The sequence below is a fragment of the Populus euphratica genome, unplaced genomic scaffold (genome assembly GCF_000495115.2).
Source record: "Populus euphratica unplaced genomic scaffold, PopEup_1.0 scaffold471.1, whole genome shotgun sequence".
NCBI classification, from domain to species: domain Eukaryota; kingdom Viridiplantae; phylum Streptophyta; class Magnoliopsida; order Malpighiales; family Salicaceae; genus Populus; species Populus euphratica.
Genome location: NW_011500350.1, coordinates 115997 through 131418, shown reverse-complemented (window position 1 = coordinate 131418; position 15422 = coordinate 115997). Strand labels below are relative to the sequence as shown.

Sequence of the window (15422 nt, the reverse complement as noted above, 5' to 3'; positions counted from 1 at the left end):
AAAAAATTAAAACATGAAGATTTTTATATTATTTTCTCGTTGAAAGAGGATCTCTCTCTATTTTTTTTCTAATATTGTTTGAGGCACTATTGTTCTTTTCATTTGTATAATCTTTTATATATTATAATATTTGATCATCCATCATTTTGGTTCCTTTTTATTTCTTGTTTATCCCTAATATTTTTTTAATTATTATAATATTTTTTATTTTTATTTAAAAAACATATAAAAAACAAAAATATTAAAACATAGGTTATAATAGTTGAAAGCACTACTCAATCAAATCTTTAAAGTAAATACCTTGCCTAAACTCATTTGTTTCCTATTTATAAAGAGCAGGATATATGTGTAAGTTAAAAAATTAAAAAGGATCAAATAAAATATTTTATAAATAATAAGGATCTTGAAGATTTTTTTTTTAAAAAAGAAACCTTTGAAGGGGCATATTCTGCATATAGTTCCGCCCATACTCTGACCTAAAGTTTAGTCCCGGTGATGAAGTAGAATAGCATATACCCTACTTAGACAAATCAATTTAATTTGAGCATATAGAAAGAGCGAAAAAGAAATAAATTGCCACACATTTGTGATAATTGGGCCAATGAAAAAAGCCTTAAGGTTTCCTATGTTAAATTAAGATTTATACTCTAAACAGTAACCTAAATAATGATTTTGGCAACTTTACATGATCATAGAGCATGTATGCTATGAAGTGTATTTGGCGTTGGTTTTTTTTTTTTTTTTACAAGCTTTTAATTGAAAACGAAAGTATGGATATTATTTATGTGCCAGGGATAGTTGTTCGATTTAGGAAGAACATGCGGGCCTGATATTATTTCTCAAAATAGTTATGCATTCTGTGTTTAATCATGAAAACTTTTGGTACATAAACAATATTATTCTATCGACTAAGTCAAATAAATAATGATGAGAATCAATAGTCATGTCATGTCGGAATTTCTTTTATCCCAGCGGGATTCCTTGTGTTTATGCGTGTTGTGTGTGTTTTTTAATTTATAAATGGAATTTTTATGTAAAACTTTATGGATCTAACTTCAATTCAAATCAACTTGCGCAAAATTCTAGCTCGCAGAAAAAGTTTGGTTTCAATAATTGCTTGTGTGTATTGACACCTTTTCTATGCAAGGAAGTGACTTATGCATCCAATCTTAAAAAAAAAAAAAAAACAACTAGACTGTGAGAATAAAGCTTTCACATTCAATTCATTTATTTTAATCCAATAATACGGAGAAAAATATATATAAAATTTAAAATAAAACAAAAAAAATAATTTTTACCAGGTAAGATAAATAATAATAATAAAGTTTACTTTTTGGATTATTGGGAGACTCAAAAGACAAATGTAGTACATAATCATCTCTAGTTATATTATAATTATGAGACTTAAAAAAAAAGAAGAACTTATCAAATATACAATAATGCAAGAAGCTTGTGTGTAGAAATGATATCAAAGTTAACTACAGGGTAGAATTATGTATTGGAATTTTTTCGATGATAAAATATTCTTGATGTAGCTTATTCTAAGTTTTTTTTCCAGATAATCTTAAAAATACATATCCTAATTGGTCTAGTATATTTAAAAAATTTAATAGATTTTTTTTGAGTGTCGTTATAAAATTTGAACCTATAAAATTAAAGAATAAATAATTTTTTTAAAAAAACGAAACCCTTGAAAGAAGTGGAAGAAGAAAATAATAAATTAAAGTCTTAAGTTTAGGCTAAGAAGAAGATTTGGTAAGAGAAAGATCTATAAATTAAGTGTCGAGCAATCTAGTATTAGCTAACTGGAGATTACTTCAATTCCACGCTTATGATCCTCCTGTTCTGTATATAGGGAGGATTGATTCGATGGTTTAGTTATTAGTAAGTCAAGTGTTCATTAAATTTATCACCTATGCTTAGCTAGCTAGTAGTTGAAAAGAGAGCAAACCTCTGGTAAAAGAGTTTTAACTTTTAAGGTTACACTTATTGAAGAGAAAATCTATAAGGAACATTTCTTAATTTTTGCAAGGAGTGTTATATATACCCATTCAATTATGTAATATAAATGGTAATGGTTATTTTTTAATATATTAAAATAAAATATTTTTTATTTTTTAAAATTTATTTTTGACAACTTCATGTTAAAATAATATAAAGATACCAAAATAAAACTTAAAACTTTTGAAAAATCTAGTCGAAACGTTGTACCAAATACCCTTTTAAAAAATATTGAATAACATTAGTGTATTCCATCTTAATTCACTAATCCAATGGTAAGCAAGAGAGGCAACCATGGAATTTTGTAGTTTGAAGCAATCACAGTAGCGAGATGATTCTCTCTAATCATAATCTTGTGGCGTCCATTGATTTCATGCGAGCATGGAAGGTCCACAGATACTGAAACGTTGATCTTATCTGAATGGTCGATAAATCCAAAGTGGGACCTGTCAAGGGAACGGGACCCACCCACGTCGCATGTGTGACACGCGTGGAGGGAAAGAGCCCATCCCTGAATGATCCTCCCATTATAAGCCATACAGCTCTTACAGGAGGATGCAGCAGCTTTTAGCCTTTTGCCCACAAACCCTAACTGGGCCACCATGGTACCGCTCTCCACATTAAATTCTCCCACAGACCTCTCAGTCAGTGAACTCACACTCTGATATCTCTCTTCATCACTATCTCACAGTTTTTATGATTTCTCCATGCATTTTTGCTTTCCATTTCCTTTCTAAACAACCCTTCATCACTATCTCACAGTTTTTATGATTTCTCCATGCATTTTTGCTTTCCATTTCCTTTCTAAACAACCCTTCATCACTATCTCACAGTTTTTATGATTTCTCCATGCATTTTTGCTTTCCATTTCCTTTCTAAACAACCCTTCATCACTATCTCACAGTTTTTATGATTTCTCCATGCATTTTTGCTTTCCATTTCCTTTCTAAACAACCCTTCCTCTCTCTGCCTCTAGCTATTCGCTTTTAAATAAACATTACAGAAGACTCATTTCGGTCTGTCATTGGCTGCAATACTGCTTTTAGAGTGAGTGTGTGGGAGAGAGATAGAGAGATGGGACATCACTCATGCTGTAATAAACAGAAAGTTAAGAGAGGTCTATGGTCGCCTGAGGAAGATGAGAAGCTCGCCAACTACATTTCGACATATGGTCATGGTTGCTGGAGCTCAGTTCCTAAACTTGCAGGTTTTTATTTAATTAATTAATAGTATCTTTCCGTGTCTCTCTCACACACGCACACAGCATACTTGTCATCCACGAAAGATTGTTTCTTGAATAATATTAATTGGTGTCCGTGTCATGTTTTCTATATATTTCATGATCATGTTTGCATTTCCTAGTTTCTATTTCTCTTTAAAGTATAGACGTTGCAGAGGTTTTTTTTGGGTGCTTGGATTAATTCTAGAACTGTATTAATTTGATTCTCTTCTTCTTCTTCTTCTTCAATTCGTTGTTTTCTTCCGCCTTATTCTTGGATGCAGGCCTGCAGAGATGTGGAAAGAGCTGCAGACTAAGATGGATAAATTATCTAAGACCTGACCTAAAACGTGGAAGCTTCTCTCCTCAAGAAGCAGCACTTATCATCGAACTCCATAGTATTCTAGGCAATAGGTATATTACCCTCTGGTATAAAAATCATATATCTTTCCTGTAGTTCACATTTATTCATGCAATTATAAGCTCGTTATTTCCTACTGGACAGATGGGCACAGATAGCTAAGCACCTACCAGGAAGAACAGATAATGAGGTGAAGAACTTTTGGAATTCAAGTATCAAGAAGAAGCTCATTTCTCATGATCAAGTTCCTGCTTTAGCCGCCTTCACTGATTATATTGTCCACAATTCGAGTGTTCCTGAGGAAGCTTTCCTCTCTCTGAATGCAAACCCTAATCTCATCCTGACTGCTCATCATCATGATCATCACCAGCTCTACCTCCCCTCACCAACCACAATTCTACAAAGTTTTGGCCATGGAGATTTCAAACTCAACCAACCCAATAATTACAATGTTGATTTGCCTCATTTGTCACCTGCAACTCCCTCAATCCCACCTCCTCTGAATGATAATTCATCTTCATTTGACCCAGGGTGGTCATTGCCTTATCTACCTCAACACCTCGATCAAAACCAAGAAGATCATCATCAAAGTTTGAGCAATGGGGCAATTCCAGTGCATTATATTGGAGAGAAAGTTGTTACTCATGATCAGAGTGCGATTGATGCAACAATGTCTTATGACAATCAATCTATGGTAGTGTCTATGATGCCAAAACTTTTTGAGATCAACGAAGGAAATGTTTGCCGTATGCCACCTTCAGCTGAATCACAGAACACAGTTCACGACCCACTTGCTAGACTTTCAAGTCTCCCATCTGGGCCGTATCCAGTACATGAAGTGGCAACCAGTCAATTGGAGTCCATCGATGCAATCATGTCATCACTGTCAGCATACTCCTCCTCCTCCTCATCATCATTATCACCATTTTCAAGTAGTCAATTTGTTGCAAACCCCCATCTTCCTTCTAGCTGGGATACCTAGAAATGGGTATGTCTAGGAAATGTTTAGGTATTTTGTATGGATATTCATTTGATATAGTGCATGCATTTGTTTCCTGATATATGCATAAGATAGGTAAAGCGAACTTTTATTGGAAAACCTAAATGTTACTTGTTCAGGTTCTTCTGCAAGTAATGCTTGCTGAGGTTTCATTTCATAAATATATCTACCCTCTTTCACATGTTTCTCTCCTAAAATATTTGCATACAGCAGTTATTGTTCCATATATTGAAGAAGGAACAGTATTCTAAATCTGCATATTACTAATGAATTTCCCTGTCAAGTACCTTATTTTATTAATTATTGCTACCAATTAATTCCCAAGTTAAGTACCTTATTTTGATAAAAAAAAATTTCTCTCTTTTTCTCTCTGGTCTCTGTCTTTCCTTTAACAATCAAAGATACAATAAGCAATATATAGTAAATTCATATACGCCCAAATGTATATTCATTTATTTAGATGCCAACTTTGGGGAATTTCTATTATTATGGATTGCTGCAGGTGACCACAACAGTGACATGGTGAGACAAGCAAATATACTATATGTTTTTTTTTTAATAATTTGGTGAAATGGTAATATATATATATATATATGTTGATTTATTTCTTTTTCCAAGAAAAAAATTGTTGTTTTCCCTTAATTAATTATTCATGAGATTAAACTTAATAGTTCCAATTCAAATTCAAAGGGAAATAAGAAAACGAAAGGGAAATGCTATGCTTACTTAATGTTTGCAACGTGCTTCATAGAAATTTGGGGTGTTATAGTCTAATGAGATTGGTGTGTTATGCCTAATGGGAATTGTAGGTCATAAAATAAAGGGTTTTTTTTATTTTTAAAAAATAAAATAAAAATAAAAAGAGAAATCGTTATCTAATATTATGGTCACTAAAAATTCTAACTACCTTCATATATTGAGATATTGTGTTAGTTCTACTTAGAAAAAGATAGACACCATCCTTTTCGTATCTTTTCATTTTTAAAGCTACTATTATTTGATGTTAATTTCTATGCAAAGGAAATTTTATCAATTTTTAAAACTTAACAAAGATTTTTTAACATAAATCCCTATGAATAAGAGATTTTGTTAAGTTGAAAATTTTATATATAAAAAATGACATTAATCCCTATTTTGTAGGATATTTTCTCAAAATTAGAATTTTATTAAAATCATGAAATTAATTCCTATTTTATAGGAGATTTCATTGAAATTAAGCTTTTTATAAAATCATTATGTTAATCCCTATTTTGTAGGAGATTTTGTCAACTTAAAGTTTTTATAAGATTGTTATGTTAATCCCTATTTTGCAAAAATTCCATCAAAGTTGAAAGTTTTATGAAAAATGGTGACATTAATCCCTAATAAAGGAGATTTCATTGAAGTTGAGACACTTATAAAATCATGATGTTAATCTCTAAATGTAAAAAATTTCATAAAAAATATTAAAAACAAGTGTTGGACCTATATAAATGGTAAAAAAAAGCTTTGGCTCACTTTGACTAACATGACTTGCAAGGTGCCACTCATACTATTTGGGCCTATGTGGGGCTAAGTTGACCTAACAAGACCAAAAGATTGATATCTTCTCCCAAGTGCAAGAGTGTAGAAGTAATAAATAACCCGATGAGACCGGGGTCGAACCATAAGGAGGTTAATTGTACAAATTATAAATAACAAAAATAAACAACAACAATAGTAACAACAACAACAACTCTAATAATAGTAGCAATAATAATACTAATAGTAGTAGTAGTACTAGTAGTAGTAGTAGTAGTAGTAGTAATAATAATAATAATAATAATAAAGAAGAGGAAGAAAAGTTGATGAGAACTTTGAGATGGAAGATTAATATAAGGATTAAATAATGATAACAATAAATGTCAAGGTTAGAGGATCTATTAATGGTACGCCAAAAAATTATAGTTTAAACTCTTATTATTCAATTGAAAACCACACACAAAGAAGGTTCCAATCATATTATAGATTGTTAACATAATTACATTAGTTATCTTATTTGATTAATGCTAATACTTGTAAATCTCATCAAGCATTCATGATTCTAACTTATGTTAACAACAAATCAAGTTCCTTTCATAGCTCAGATGTTGGTTATACCATACAATATGGGTTATGAGAGTGCCAAGTATCAAGTTCCTTTCATAGCTCAGGTGTCGGTTATACCATACATTATGGGCTATGAAAGTGCCAAGCATTTGTTGTACCAAGTGTTATACAACATAAATCAAGATTAGTCATTTAACAAGGAAAGTATTAAAGAGTGAATAAGATAACAAATATAAAACATGTTAGTATCAAACATTAAAGTCCATATTAAGTTTACATTATACTTATTCTTACACCATTAGTGTAACCTTTTCACCTTGACATAATAAACTTAGCTAGACATAATGAAAGAAAGAAAAATAGATAAACAAAATAACAACATAAAAGTTAACTAAGTGAAGGAAAGGAAATGAAAGGCATAAACTTGATATTAATGAAAGCAAAGCATAAACATTACAAAAAATACAAAGAGAGAAAGCAAGAGCATGATCTTTATCTAGAAACCAAGATGCCTAAATGCATGGCAAATGCCTCCTTTTATAGGCTAAAATTGGGAACTATTGATTTGACGACTAATTGATGAGTGGGTCACTAACTTTTGACTTGCTGACAATCTTTATCTTCTTTTGTCTGCCAAAACGTCCTTGATAACGTAAAAATTGAAACCACTTGAAAATATGAAAGTTGTAGGAAATTATCTCAGCTTTCTTGTGTAAAACATTCAGATTATTTGGACTTCTATAACTCTAGATATGGGCCAAACGTTGAACAGTGCTCGAGTTAGAAGACAGATTCAGACTTCTTTGTTGTAGCTATAATTTGGATTTGAAAATGGTTTTTCTAAGTCTTGAGCTCCATATGAAAGTTGTAGGCCTACGTCTTACCTTTCCATCCATATAAATTAGACCTAAATCTGAGATCTACAGCTCCAGATATGACCTAATTATCGAACAGTATTCCAGTTTGGACTGCACTGACATCTCTTTTCTAAGTTTGGCTATCTCTTTGTCCCTTCAATTTCAGTTCTTAAATTCATCAATCAATCCTTTCATTTATGTGATAGGTCTACATTTAAAATGAACATTTACCATAAATTAAAGATATCTTATATTATTAGATATATTATTATAAAACATGTTTTAGTTAAAGAGTTATTGATACTTCAAGTGCAAAATGATGACATAAAACCTTGATAAAAAATGCATTTTTAAGTACTAATCACACCCCCCAACCAGCTTATTACTAGTCTCTAGTAATCAAAGCGTTAAAATAGAAAAACAATTTGCAAATTCCACAAGGCAAGGTATTCATCATTCCACTTCCATTAATCTATCCAAATAAACAAACTCTCATTAAATTTATATATCTACTCAATACCCCACAAAGCAAGGTATTCATCATTTAACTTCCATTAATCTATCCAGATAAACAAACTCTCATTAAATTTATATATCTGCTTAATACCTCTTAACAAGATATTAATAAACCTTTCTTTTGTGCTCAACATATCAACACATAATTATGAGGCTCTTCTTGGAAGAAAACAAAATTTTTGTTCCAATGTTTAAGGTTAACTTTCCTGGGTTAGGATTATTATTTTTTTATTTTTTTTTATTTTTTATAAATATATATACATATAACTTAAAACACCATGTATCTTTAACCCATGTAACGAGCTTTCGGCTAATGACTCCCAGACTAGTTGATCTTAGGGCATTAGGTGTTGAGACACCCCTACGAGCTTAGTAACTCGGGTCGCAGATACTGATATGTAGATAGTATAATGTTTTATTCCCTTAAGCTTTTCTCCTCAACCCATGTAATAAGCGTTAGGCCAATAACTCCCAAGTCAGTTGACTTTAGGGTATTAGGTGTTAAAACACCCATTCGGGCTTAATTGCTTAGTTTAGGGTGGCCACGAAACCAAACTTATCTACATTTTTATTATCATCATTTTTTTTATTTTTTTATTTTTTTTGTTTTGTTTTTTGTTTTTTTATTTCAAATTATATATTATCCCTTTCCCTTAGTTGTTACCTTTAACAAAAGAACATAAATAATGTAATAATCCAATGTGCAACCCACAATCATATGTTAAAGTGTGTGTGTGTAAATTAAGGTTTAAGAATACATGTTAAATGAGTATATGAGCAGAATTAAGTGCTAACAATGCGAGAGTTTGTAAACCCGAATATTTCAAGAAGTATTATGATAGAACTTATTAAGAAGGGTTACTAAGATGCATCTCAAGAGTCATAAAAAAATCTTCTTTACTCTGCCATCATAGTAACAACAATTTTGCACATGCTTTATGAAATAGAAAACACAGTTAGTTAATTTTTTTTTTTAGCTTTTACCTTCTCCCCCAACTAAAATGAGACATTTTCCTTAATGTTCTAAGGTAGAAAGATAGAGTATATAAGATATCACCTGAAATAACCAACACTAACAAACCTGAAACACACTAAAACAAAAATAAGAAACAAGAAAACACAATAATAAAATAAAAAGACAAAAACAAATTTACAAATAAAGACTCAAATCTAATCTAAGCTTTTTATGACTATCCTTAGATGACCAATTTATGTGACTCATGGAGGGATCAATTATAGAAATGAAAGATTGTAGTTGGTCAATCAATTGTCGTGCAGAAGATGTTAGAAATTCCTATTCCATAGCAGGATCAAGAAAAGACAACTTATCATAATAATCATTAACATTTAACAAACCTATGGATTTATGGTGAATGTGTAGTTGGGCCCAAGAGGAAATATGAAAGATCTCTTCCAATGTGCCTAGACTACTTGGTAAGGCAATGAAGGCATCAGCATGGTTAAACATTCCATTCATTCGAGTAGACATTGTGGAGACCTGTAGTTCCTCTCCAATTGTTTTTCCAATGATGTCCCCTTGTGCTAAAGCTTCAGGGACGACCCCCAAAACTTGACTACCTCCTAAAAATGCAGTTATTAACACACCTCATATTAACCCCAGACTGCCTCCCCCATATACTAAATGAATCTTTCTCTCAGCTAGCACCTGATTAAGATGATTTGCTGATTCTAAAAACTCCTTTTCTTTCCTAGGACTAGATCCATCGAAAACACAAATATTTCTTATGTGATGACCTGAGGAACTTGCCATTTCTACACACTTCTATATTTGTTGAATGTATGGGTTGAGTAAAAATGAAAGGAGGAAAAAGAGGATTTTATAGAAATTAAAAAAAGGCAATCATACCACCTATATGTAGGCTAGCTAGAGTCTCACACTCTATCTCTCTCTCTCTCTCTCTCTCTCTTTTGAAAAAACATTTGTATGTACAGGTAGTTGTGATTGTGGCTCATATCTTCCCTTGGTTTTACGTCCAAGAACGGCTTAAACACCCTCTATGGGTCGGGGATATGCTTCCCATCTAGTTTTCTTAAAAACTGGCAAACAAGGTCTTTTTTAGTTAGATTTCCAAGACTAAGTCGAGCATGTTTTTTATGAAATATTGGCCATAAATCATGAATTTCATGATGCACATCTCCACTAGGATGCGTCTCAAGAGTTAATAGAAGATTATCTAGAGACTCCTTACTCAGGCCATCCCTAATGAATTGTATTTTATCTTCATGGTTTATAAATATCATTCCTAAAGAACGACATTGTGCATTACAAGTCCATCTAGCACATCGATGACAGACTTTTAGTTGTTTTGCACAACGTTTCTTTACAAAAGTGCTTTTACCTGTTCCAGGCATATGTGAAATGAAGGAATTAAAGGACTCACCTGATAATTGGACTTTTGCTTCAATCAACCAGCGAATATCTTCAAGAATTCCATGATTCATTAACAATCTCAATTTTGCACATCTAACACAGTAAATTTTTGTAATTGCATTCTCATTGTCAGGAATGCATCTTTGAAATATTTGATCAGGAAAATATTTGAATAAGTTAGGGTGATCCCAATAAAAGTTCTTTACTTCGTTCAAAAACTTTTCTTTATCTTGGGTACTTCAATTAGCTGGCAAATCTCCTAAAGCAAGAAAATTGATATTTTTATCATACCATGGCATTGGACTAAGAGGAAGTAAGGATTCATTAGGAAAGTAATCATCAATTGGTGTGATGTCAGATGTCGAATTTGTTGTCACTTTCGCATCAACATTTTCGGTGTGTTTTTCATCCGTGATTTCTTCCTTGGAATACATCATTTGCAAATCTTCAAATTCATCCAACTTATTTTTACTTAAAGTAGATTCAAGTTGATCATAAACTAATTTGTCAATATGATCTACTTCTTGTAAATCATTATCATCTCCAGGTTGCTTGTAAATGTTGAAAATATTCATTTCCAATGTCATGTTTCCAAATGATAGCTTCATCAGTCCATTCCTACAATTAATCAATGCATTAAAAGTTGCAAGAAATGGACATCCTAAAATAACAGGAAATGAATTACATGTTTCAATAGGTTGTGTGTCCAAGACAACAAAATCCACAAGATAAATGAATTTATCGCTTGTACTAACGCATCTTCAATTATTCCTCTAGGCACTTTTATAGATTTATCGGCAAGTAAAAGAGTTACAAAAGTTGGTTTTAACTTACCTAGATTGAGACTTTGGAAAACTAAATATGGAAATAAATTCACACTAGCTCCAAGATCAAGTAAGGCTCCTTTAATTTTACATTCTCCAATAAAGCAAGAAATTGTAGGATAACTAGGGTCTTTATATTTCAAAGCATTATTGTTATGAAGAATGGCACTTACTTGTTCGGTTAAAAAGACTTTCTTTTTCACATTCAGTTTCCTCTTCACCGTGCATAGATCTTTCAAAAATTTAACAGAGAAAGGAACCTGTTTAATAGCATCCAGCAAAGGTATATTGATTCTTACCTGTTTGAAAGTTTCAAAGATTTCAAAGTTGTGATTGACTTTCCTTTATTTAGTCATGGCATGAGGAAATGGAAGCATTAGCGGGGAATCAGTCGTTTCTTTGTATTTTCAGATTCAACCCCTTCCTTACCCTCAAAAGATTGACTCATCATCTTTCTCACAAGGTTCAAGAGTGGGTTTTTCAATAATCTTACCATTGCGAAGAGTAGTGATTGATTTGACTTGATCCATGTGTTGGCTTCCAGAACTACTTGCATTTGGATTGTATTGCCCCTTCGGATTTTGTTGTGGTTGAGATGGAAACTTGCCTTTCTCTTGGAAACTAAGAGCAGAGGTCAATTTTGCAAGAGTATCTTTAAAATTTGTTCTGTTTTGAGCAAGTTGAGTATTGATTGTCTCTTGCTTTTCAATGAATGCATGCAATGTTTCCTCAAGATTTCTTCTAGGAGGTGGAGCATAAGGAGGTGCATATCCATGAGAATTTTGAAAATTATAGTGTGTTTGAAATGATGGTTGTGAAGTTTGTACATTGTTATTATCACTCTTCCAACTAAAATTTGAGTGATTTCTCCAACCAGGGTTGTATGTTTGTGAATATGGGTTGTAGTTGGCCCTTTGAAAACTATTTAAAGCATGGGCTTGTTCATGGAAACATTCCTTGAAAGAAGGCAAGTTTGGACAGTTATTGGTTGAGTGTTTATTTGTTTCACATATTTGACACACAATGTTTTCAACTGATTTTAATTGACTACTCTTTTTCAATTTTAGTGCTTCGACTTTTCTATCTAAAGATGCAAACTTGGCTTGGAGGTCATGATCTTCCTTAAGGTTGTACATACCTCCACTAGATATATGAGGTTAAGTTTTACTCGGTGTCTCATAAGTACCCGCAGCATCCTAATTTTGAGCATTTCCAGCTAACAAGTCTAAGTACTCCATTGCTTCATCAAGTTTTTTATCTTCAAAAGTTCCATTGCACATCAATTCAACTCTAGGCGTTAACCCTTCATAAAAATATGAAACCAATCTCCATATTTCAAAACCATGATAAGGGCAAGTATTAAGCAAGTCTCGATACCTATCCCAACATTGGTAAAATGTTTCTCCTGATTTTTGAGTAAAAGTGGTGATTTCTCTTTTGAAAGAGTTTGTTCTCTAAGATGGGAAAAACTTCTTTAAAAACTGTTGTTGCATTTCATCCTAAACACGAATGGATCCTAGTCTCAAATTTTATAGCAACATTATCTTTTAATGAAAAAAAAAACTTTAATCTGATGGTATTCACACTACAATTTGAGTCATTATATGTGTTGTAGACCTCCTCAAATTCTCTTAAATGCAAGTATGGATGTTCTAAATCTAAGCTATAAAAAGAAGGTAAAAGTTAAATAATGTCTGGCTTAAAATTAAATTGAGATGCATCAGGAGGGAAAACTATGCATGATGGTGCACTTGTTCTTGTGGGATTCATATGGTCTCTAAGTGTTCTAACACGGTTATTCTCATTATTCTCATCATAAAGTGATTGATTATCTTCTTCGACCATATTTTCTAAAAATGATGAGGATACCCTACAAAGTCTACCACTTAATGCACGTGACTACACTCTCATACACATGTAGGAATAGAATAAAAAAAAAACAAAAGAAGAAGAAACAAGCGAAAAGAAACAAAGTTATATACAAGAAAAGTGAAAAGTGAAAATAAAATAAATACTATAATTTGTACAAGAACTTACCTCTCCGGCAATGGCACCAAAAACTTAATACAACCAAAAGATTAATATCTTCTCCTAAGTGCAAGAGTGTCGAAGTAATAAATAACCTGGCAAGACTAGGGTCGAACCACAGGGAAACTAATTGTATAAATTATAAATAAGAATAATAAACAACAATAATAGTAACAACAACAACAACTCTAATAATAATAGCAATAATAATACTAATAATAATAATAGTAGTAGTAGTAGTAGCAATAGTAATAATAATTATAATTATAATAAAGAAGAAGAAGAAAAGTTGATGAGAACTTTGAGATGAAAGATTAACGTAAAAATTAAATAATAATAACACTAAATGTCAAGGTTAAAGGATCCATTAATGGTACGTCAAACAGGTATAATATAAACTCTTATTATTCAATTGGAAACCACAGACAAAGGAGGTTCCAATCATATTATAGATTGTTAACATGATTACATTAGTCATCTTATTTGATTAATGCTAATACTTGTAAATCTCGTCAAGCATTCATGATTATAACTTATGTTAACAACAAATCAAGTTCCTTTCATAGCTCAGGTGTCAGTTATACCATACAATATGACTTATGAAAGTGCCAAGCATTTGTTGTACCAAGTGTTAAACAACATAAATCAAGATTAGTCATTTAACAAGCAAAATATTAAAGAGTGAACAAGATAACAAATACAAAACATGATAGTATCAAACATTAAAGTCCATATTAAGTTTACACTATACTTATTCTTACACCATTAGTGTAACCTTTTCACCTTGACATAATTAACTTAGCTAGACATAATGAAAGAAAGCAAAATAGATAAACAAAATAACAACATAAAAGTTAACTAAGTAAAGGAAAGGAAATGAAAAGCATAAACTTAATATTAATGAAAACAAAGCATAAAAAATACAAAGAGAGAAAGGAAGAGCATGATCTTGATCTGGAAACCAAGATGCCTAAATTCATGGCAAATGCCTCCTTTTATACACCAAAATTGGGAACTATTGATTTGATGACTAATTAATAAGTGGGTGGCCAACTTTTGACTTGATGACAATCCTTATCTTCTCTTGTCTGCCCAAAACGTCATTGATAACGTCAAAACTGGAGCCACTTGAAAACATGAAAGTTGTAGGAAATTGTCTCAGCTTTCTTTTATAAACAATTCAGCTCATTTGGGGTTCTAGAACTCCAGATATGGGCCAAACATTGAATAGTGCTCTAGCTGGAAGATAGATTCAGACTTCTTTGTTGTTGTTACAATTTGAACTTGAAAATGGTCTTTCTAAGTTTTGAGCTCTATATAAAAGTTGTGGGCCTATGTCTTACCTTTCCATCCATATAAAGTAAACCTAAATCTGAGATCTACAGCTTCAGATATGATCCAATTACCAAACAGTATTCCAGTTTGGACTGCACCGACATCTCTTTTCTAAGTTTGACCATCTCTTTGTCCTTTCAATTTCAGTTCTTAAATTCATCAATCAATCATTTCATTTATGTGATAGGCCTGCATTTAAAATAAAAATTTACCATAAATTAAAGGTATCTTATATTATTAGATATATTATTATAAAACATGCTTTAGTTAAGGAGTTATTAATACTTCAAGTGCAAAATGATGACATAAAACCTTGATAAAAAATGCACTTTTAAGTACTAATCATGACCCAACCAAAGTCCGCTCACTATGAGAGAAGATAAATTGTCACAACACAAGAATTAAAATCTGTACCCAAACAAAATGATTTCCATAAAAAAAATCCTTGTAAAATTATCGTTAACACCACATTTATATTTGCTCACGAATCAACAATAATAACACCATTAAAATAAATCATACCTAAATTGCATTCACACAAATTTAATCATACATGGAAAATGCATAATCAAATCAAATATCTAACAAATCATTTTCACAAAAAACCTAAAAATAAAATGTATAATAAATCAAATATCTAAAAAATTGCCCAAAATATTTAATAAACTAAATTATTTAAGATTGGAATCAATCATAAGGAGCCAAAATAGGTTGGAGAAGTCGCTATAAATAAGAGGGACAGGGGGCACATGGAAGCTACTTAACATGATTGACACAACCAAAAGATTTATTTCTTCTTCTAAGTGTAGGAGTATTGAAGTA

General features: G+C 31.7%; 1 protein-coding gene across 1 annotated transcript; it reads left to right on the top strand.

The window, feature by feature from the left end:
• The first annotated feature begins 2892 nt into the window (after nt 1–2892).
• LOC105113934 (transcription factor MYB46) lies at nt 2893–4762 on the top strand. Its single transcript, XM_011010301.1, has 3 exons — nt 2893–3208; nt 3505–3634; nt 3726–4762. Exons 1-3 carry the CDS (start codon nt 3076–3078, stop codon nt 4561–4563), a joined length of 1101 nt encoding a protein of 366 aa, XP_011008603.1. The 5' UTR covers nt 2893–3075; the 3' UTR covers nt 4564–4762.
• The last annotated feature ends 10660 nt before the right edge of the window (nt 4763–15422 follow it).

Bases quoted from the DNA above. Each gene is read 5' to 3' on its own strand.
- LOC105113934 (XM_011010301.1), top strand. From the start codon at position 3,076: ATGGGACATCACTCATGCTGTAATAAACAGAAAGTTAAGAGAGGTCTA. The intron at 3,209-3,504 runs GTTTTTATTTAA...TCTTGGATGCAG, and splicing joins CTCAGTTCCTAAACTTGCAG to GCCTGCAGAGATGTGGAAAG. The intron at 3,635-3,725 runs GTATATTACCCT...CCTACTGGACAG, and splicing joins CATAGTATTCTAGGCAATAG to ATGGGCACAGATAGCTAAGC.